Raw genomic sequence first — 7,683 nt, 5'->3', positions numbered from 1 at the left:
TTTTAGTAGAGACGGGGTTTCACCATGTTAGCCAGGATGGTCTCGATCTCCTGACCTCATGATCCGTCCGCCTTGGCCTCCCACAGTACTGGGATTACAGGCGTGAGCCACTGCACCCGGGCAGGCCATTTGTTTTTATACTGCTAGGGTTTGCTTCAGTCTGATGCGAGTTTACAAGGTTAGCCTGAGCCCAAAGCTCTAGAACCGGACTCCAGACTAGGATTGCCAGGATTGATGGGATGATCCCTGCTGGGGCACACATTGCCATATGGAGTCCACTCTAGGTTTGCCGGAGTTCGGCACGTTTTATTCCAGCAAAGGAAGCTGGGATCAGGAATCTGACCTCACAACCATTCTTTATGTGTGGCATTCTCTTTTGCACTGCAGACAACACGAGGTCTCCTTTTGGATTTTAACTATCGTGTTGTAGCAGAAAAACCTGTGATTGTCAGAAAGTGATTAGATATTTCCCTTGTGTTTATATGGTAAAAAGAATGGCTTGTCTGTTCGTTGTGCTTGTGGAAACTCTAGACTAATTGAAATCACTTCTCAGTGACAGATTTTTTGTTTCTTCTGCCAGGACCATGACTTCTTCCAGCATGTGGAAATGCACCTGCGGTCTGAACATCCCCCTCTCTGTGGGCGGGACCACCTCAGCTTTCGTTCCTACTACTTCCCTGTGAAGGTAGGTTGGGGGAATCTGAGCTGGAAAGGGAGATCCTGAGTAGAGGAGCAGCACAGGGAGCAGAATGATGGGAATAGTACCAGGGAGGGTGCTCCCCTTGGGGCAGACCACAGCCAGAGCAAAGGCTTCGCTGCTTCTGCCAATCTGAACTCTGAGTACCAAGAGTCAACTTAGATAGTGTTCCTGGATCTACAAGCGGGGTTCAAGTATCAAGTGGAGAATGAAAAGCTTTCCCTGTCTGGGCGTGGTGGCACACGTTTGTGGTCCCAGCCAATTGGGAGGCTGATCCCCAGAGTTTTGAGAGTGCGGTGAGCCGTGATTATCCCACTGCACTGCAATCTGGATGATAGGGTTGAGACCCTGTCTCAAAAACTAAAAAATAAAAACAGCTTTCCCTACAACTGCTGCTTTAGCATGTGCCATTTTCTTTGGGCATCTCACCATTTTTTTTCCTTTTGCTTTCTCCATATCTTAGAATGTGATTGATGGAGACCTCTGTGAGCAGTTCAATTCCATGGAACCCAACAAACAAAAGAATGTCTCTGAAGAACTGGACCGAACCCCACCTGAGGTGTCCAAGAAACTCGAGGATATCCGGACCCGCTATGCCTTCTGAGCCCTCCTTTCCCTATGGGGCTTGCCAGAGACTGTGTATTTTGTTTCCCCCACCACCATCGCCGCCACCTGGCTTCTGCCATGTGGCAGGAGGGTGACTGGATAATTAAGACTGCGTTATGAAAGCCAACACCTCTCTCCCCTTACCTCTTCTCCTGGAATGACTGGCTTCCCCTCAAATTGGCGCTGAGATTGGCTACACTTCTCCCCACCTGGTACATGATACATGACTCCAGGTTCCAGTGTGGAACCCAATTCCCCCATTCCCCAAAGCCGCCCCTACATCGATATGCCTGACTCTCCTGTCTACTTTTGCACACACCCTTAATTTTTAACTGGTTTTCCTGTAAATACAGTTTTGTACAATGTTATCTCTGTGGGGGGAAGGAAGGAAGGCTGTGGTGGGACTGGGTAGGATATAGTATCACTCCTGAGTTCTGCTGCTGTAGAATCTAACCAGAAAGAAACAGAAACCTAGTTTTTAAGGTGACTGGCGTCCATGTGTCTTGTTCTGGAGATGAGGATGTAGGTGGGAGGTTTGAGCCCAGGTTAGGGCAGGACTCTTAAGTTAGAGTAGGCTCCTTCCTTCCAGATGCCTACTTGGACTTGGGACACTGTGGCTCCCTACCCCCAGGTCTGTGGTGGTTTCTTTGTCTTTTCCTGGTTCTTTTTGCTGTGCTGATGAAACATGGGCTCAATAACCATGTGGATACCCACCCCTTTGCCACTGGATATTGAGGAAGGGTGGCTGATTCTTCCTCTTTTACTCTGAGGATATTAGTGTGGGGATTTTAGCATGAATTCCAGCTGGGGAGTCTTAACAGATGTCCCTTTTGCTGATACAGCACCTAAAGAGATCTTTGGCTCCATAGGACCATAGGAAGGATCAGTACAGAAGAACCTGGATACTGCCCTGCCCCTGAGAACTGTGTATATGTGGGGCATGTCTGCAGCACCCATCTCAGGTGGGTTCCACAGGGCCTTTAGGGTATAATGAGAGCCTGTCAGCTGGAAGAGGCCCCGTTCCGGAAATGTTCCAGCCCACCCCGGAGAACTCCCCGTTTAGTGGTGTGGGAAGCCCTCGTCTTCCAGGCTGTCCTTGGGCCTTGAACCTGGAAAAACGAGCTCACTGTTCTCAGTACTTCACAAAGTAAAACATTCTTCCATCTGTGTGCGCTGAAATTGAGCAAATGACCTGGTGAGCACTGGGTTAGAATCAGGAATGGTGGTGAAGAGATACAATCTGAACCTCCCAGAGCCCAGTGCAGAGGGTTCCTGACACTGTCTCCTGGAACTAAGTATCTTGAATTATGACTTGGTTTTAGATCAGTCAAGAGAGACCCAGGTTTTGCCAGGAGTTGAATCCCTAAATAACATGTTTTTTTCTCACTTATCTCATGAATTTGCATAGTAGACAGTAGTTCTGAATTAGATTTTGAAAACCTAATTTCAGGGCTCATTTTTTCCTGTGGCCCTAAATCCATTCTATCAAATTGTATGATACTGACATGCAGTCATCTGAGGAACTCGTAGATATTTGAGCAGCGCCTTGCCTCTTTTCTTTTTTTTTTTTTTTTGGAGATGGAGTCTCGCTCTGTGGCCCAGGCTGGAGTGCAGTGGCCGGATCTCAGCTCACTGCAAGCTCCGCCTCCCGGGTTCCTGCCATTCTCCTGCCTCAGCCTCCCGAGTAGCCGGGACTACAGGCGCCCACCACCTCGCCCGGCTAGTCTTTTGTATTGTTAGTAGAGACGGGGTTTCACCGTGTTAGCCAGGATGGTCTCGATCTCCTGACCTCGTGATCCGCCCGTCTCGGCCTCCCAAAGTGCTGGGATTACAGGCTTGAGCTACCGCGCCTGGCCTGCCTTGCCTCTTTTCTAACTCAAGTTTGACTGAAATACATATACTCCATACAGAAGGTAGGGGGTTATGAAAGAAAGGAAAATCTGTGGAATCAGGAGTTGTCACCACTGAGCTTCCTCTGGAAGTCTGCCCATCAGCTTCCTTGTTCTCTGTAAGAGGAAGGGTTAGGACAAGGAATTGGACTTGAATATGTGGAAAGGAATTTTCATAGCTGTTGCTACAGAACCTACAAAAGTTTATAATTTATTGATTGGATGTAGCTCAATGACAAGTCCCATCTGTGTAATTGTTAAGGGGACCTGATTGACTCCTGTGGATTGACTCCTGTGGTTTGACTGAGCAACCAGGTAAATAGAGGCCTCTCTCCAGCCTTGCAAAACCCACCAGAGGCTGCTGCAGAACTCGGACAGAGGGATCTGTCCTTGGGTTTGCTTCCATCCTGTTCCATTGCTAAGCCCTTGTGACTTGGATCCTAGGACTGAAAAGTTTTTAGCTGCCTCAGCTTTCCCCTGACCTTACGGGCAGAGGTTCTGCAGATGTTTCCTTTGGAAGATCTCTTGCCAAGAATAGCATTCCTTTGGAGGAGGGGGGTTCTAGTTGGAATGTTGCTTTTCTTGGTTAGTGTAAGTGTATTGCTAATGAGACAGCTGCCAGCACTGGAAAAGGTTCGTCGTCGCACAGGGAGAGCGCTGGTCCCCAGAATGTGTGCTGTTCCCACGCTACTGCCTTTCTTGAACTTGTTAGAGGAAAGCCAGAAATGTTAAGGCATTCAGATGGGATCAACCTGGCTTTCAAAATTTTTTAAATTCCTAAGTTCTGTTTTATTTTTTAATTTTTTAAAAAATTTTTTATTAGAGGCAGTCTCACTCCTTTGCCTAGCCTGGAGTTCAGTGGAGTCATTATAGCTCACTGAGGCTTGAACTCCTGCGCTCAAGCGATCCACCTCAGCCTCCAGAGTAGGGGAGACTGCAGATGTGTGCCACCATACTCAGTTAATTTTTAAACTTTTGTAGAGACAGGGTCTCCCTGTGTTGCCCAGGCTGGTCTCAAACTCCTGACCTCAAACAATCCTCCTGCCTTGGCCTCCCAAAGCACTGGATTTATAGGTGTGAGCCATTGCGCCTGGTCCTAAATTGTTTTTTGTTTGCTTATCAGAGACAGAATCTCTCTTGCCCAGGCTGGAGGGCTGTGGTGCCATCTCAGCCCACTGCAACCTCCGCCTCCTGAGCTCAAGCAGTCCTACCTCAGCTTCCCAAGTAGCTGGAACCTCAGGCGTGTGCCATCATGTCCAACTAATTTTTGCATCTTTAGTAGAAGAGGTTTTACTGTGTTGGACAGGTTGGTTTCGAACTCCTGGCCTCAAGTGGTCCACCTGGCTCAACCTCCCAAAGTGCTGTGACTACAGGTGTGAGCCACCACACCCAGCCTCTAAATACTGTTTTCTATTCAAAATAGAAGTGACATGTGTTTGAGTCATCCACTTGCTCATTTGCATATGGAATATTGTATGTGAATTTTTTGTTACACCCTTAAAATTAATTTTCAAGGGCTATATGTAGAGCTCAGAAGAAACATCTCTGCTGCTGAAATCAAACTTGGTCCAGAAAACGTAGCAATGGAGGATAGGAACAGATGGCTTTCGGGGACAAGGCAGAGACTCTGAAACACCTGCTTGGCCATGGTTGGTTGACATTTGAGTGATCTGATGGCCCAACACGCCCTGTGAAGTTCAGGTGAACTGAAATGGGCAGGTGTAGGCTACACACTAGTCTAAACCAGCACAACCAAGAGCTGTTTCTCTTTTTTTCTTTTTTGAGATGAAGTCTTAACTGTGTTGCCCAGGCTAGAGTACAGCAGCACAATCTTGGCTCACCGCAACCTCTGCCTCCCAGGTTCAAGCGATTCTCCTGCCTCATATCAGCCTCCTGAGTAGCTGGGATTACAGGCATGCACCACCATGCCTGGCTAATTTTTGTGTTTTTAGTACAGATGGGGTTTCACCTTGTTGGCCAGGCTGGTTTCAAACTCCTGACCTCAGGTGATCCATCCACCTTGGGCTCCCAAAGTGCTGGGTTTACAGGCGTGAGCCACTGCGCTTGGCCTGGAGCTGTTTAAGCCGTCAGGAGACATGCTGACCCACTAGAAGAGGCTGCTATGTTCATTTCTTCCACAAATGTTTACGGGGCACCTACCATGAACCACCTCCTCCCAGCTCTTTTCTGCACCCAGAGAGTGGAAGAGAGTTTATAACCTGGCAGTCTGTTGCTGTGAGGTTGGTGGTGAGGTGAGTCTGCTGGAGGGCCTGCCGCCAGTTTCAGAAGAGCCTACAGCCCGGGTCTGATTTCCTCAGCCACAGCCTTGGGACTTCAGGAAAAATCAGAAGGTCCCAAGTCTGAAAAATGAAGAGGTGGAGAGTGGGCCACAGAGGTTTTAGGTCAGGAAATGGTAGGAAACCTGTAGTTGTGGCTCATAATCCCAGCGGGATGTTAGAACCCTCTTCATTTGTCAGAATAGGTTCCTGGTGTCTGCTCCCAATTACACAGTGGCTCATGCCTGGTAATCCCAGCGCTTTGGGCGGCCAGACAGGCACATCGCCTGAGCCCAGAAGTTTAAGACCAGCCCAGGAAACAGACCCTATCTCTACAAAAAATTTTAAAAGCCGGGTGTGAAGCCCTGTTTCAATAAAAAGAGTCTGCTGGTGATGTCTGGGCATGTGTCTGCTTCACAGTCCAGTGTTATGATCAGTAGCTGTGATGGACAATGAGTGAACATTGCTGCTTGTTCAAAATGAAGAAAAAAAAATGTTATCAAAGAAAACCAGGTTTGGAAGTTTCAGATTTGGAAAAGGAGCTGGGCCAGCCCATCTGGAATGGCTGAGGGGCCCTGTTAGCCCCACCCTACCCCACCCCACCCCCATATCCAGCATCTCTGGCAGTGCCCAGAGGCAAGCCCCCCTCATTTTCCCATGTCCCACTCTGCCTTCAAGAGCCTGGTCCTCAAGTTTTAAATTCCCAGGTTGACTCAACAGAACTTGCTCCCTTCTCTGACTGCAGTCTCAGAATGAAAGGAGAGGTGCTTTTGTTGGGTCATTTGGTAGCGTTTAGGCTTAGAAGTTACTAATTTGGAGCCGTTAGTATATGTGTATCAGCTAATGACACGTGATGGTCAAGGGACGTACTACCATTTCCTGTGGGTTATTAGGGCCCCCAGCTGTTACGAGGACACACTGGGGGATCTCGGCTTCAGGGAGTCGATGCTGTAACTGGAGAAAGGCAATGCTGCCTCATAAAGCAATCAGAAACGAGATTCCACTTGCCAAATGCCAAGAGGCAGCGAAGTCCATGAAGAGAGCACTATATACAGAGTCAGATGACCTGGGCTCACTAGCCTCTAAGCATAGTCTTGGTTTCCTGCCTGTAAATTGGTAGAATAAGACTGATCTACTGGGCCCTGGCATGGTGGCTCTTACCTGTGATCCCAGCACTTTGAGAGGCCAAGGCAGGAGGATCCCTTGAGCCCAGGAGTTTGAGACCAGCCTGGGCAACATGACAAAACCCCGTCTCTCCAAAAATACAAAGATTAGCCAGGCATGGTGGTACATACTTGTCGTCCCAGCAATTAGGGGGGCTGAGACAGGAGGATCACGTAAGCCTATGAGTTTGAGGCTGCAGTGAGCTGTGATTGTGCCACTACACTCCAGCCTGGATGACAGAACAAAACCTGTCTCAAAAACACCAAAAAACAAAAACCGGTCTCCTGGGGTCATGGTAGCAGAAACGCACACGACTGAGCGCGCAGGAGTTCTGAGGCTTGTCCACTGACCTGGGGCTCTGGCCCTGGGAGATCTGGGGGAACTGCTGTGATGATTTGAAAGAAAGGGGCATCATTCCAAGCCAAGAGACCCCAGAAAGGGCACCAGGGGGTGTTCAGGCTTCTGTGAGGCCCCAGTGAGATCTGTGGCTGTGCCCCCATCACCTCCACCCCGTCTGCCCTCCCACGAGCTGCCCAACGGATGAATCAACGCCTTGGCAGAGTTTCCCAGCAGGGCCTTGCAGACAGTGTGTGTGGCCTGCGTGACCACTGCCTTGGGGGCGGGTGGAGAGTTAGCAGGGAACATTCCAGCGTGGGCATTATTGTCCTGTTGCAAGTTCAGGGCCAAACCAGGAATCCAGTTTTGTCGATCCAATTGAGAAAACATTTCATGAACAACTACTTGTGGCATGCATTGGCACTCAGAGTAAAACACACTATTATCACTAGGTTGGCATTTCTTCTTTTATTCTTTTTCTTCTTTTTTTTTATTTTTTGTTTTTGAGACTGAGTCTTACTCTGTCGCTTAGGGTGGAGTGCAGTTATCTCAGTTCACTGCAACCTCTGCCTGCCTCAGCCTCCCGAGTAGCTGGGATTGTGCCTGCCACCATGCTTGGATAATTTTTGTATTTTTAGTAGAGACGGGGTTTCACCATGTTGGCCAGGCTGGTCTCGAACTCCTGACCCCAGGTGATCCGCCCGCTTCGGTCTTC

The 7,683-nt window shown here is 48.9% G+C and overlaps 1 protein-coding gene across 1 annotated transcript in view; it reads left to right on the top strand.

Annotated features, from left to right (window-relative positions):
• SF3B3 (splicing factor 3b, subunit 3, 130kDa) overlaps positions 1–1,790 on the top strand; it is a 54,163-nt gene extending 52,373 nt beyond the window's left edge. The window contains exons 24-25 of the mRNA XM_011962439.1: positions 560–685; positions 1,161–1,790. Of these exons, the coding sequence (XP_011817829.1) occupies positions 560–685; positions 1,161–1,301 (267 nt within the window). The 3' untranslated portion in view covers positions 1,302–1,790. The remainder of the gene's footprint in view (positions 1–559; positions 686–1,160) is intronic.
• Positions 1,791–7,683: the final 5,893 nt, after the last annotated feature.

The sequence above is a fragment of the Colobus angolensis genome, unplaced genomic scaffold (assembly GCF_000951035.1).
Source record: "Colobus angolensis palliatus isolate OR3802 unplaced genomic scaffold, Cang.pa_1.0 Scaffold116, whole genome shotgun sequence".
Taxonomy (NCBI): domain Eukaryota; kingdom Metazoa; phylum Chordata; class Mammalia; order Primates; family Cercopithecidae; genus Colobus; species Colobus angolensis.
The sequence above is the reverse complement of the archived record's forward strand: the minus strand, read 5'-3'. Positions and strand labels throughout refer to the sequence as shown.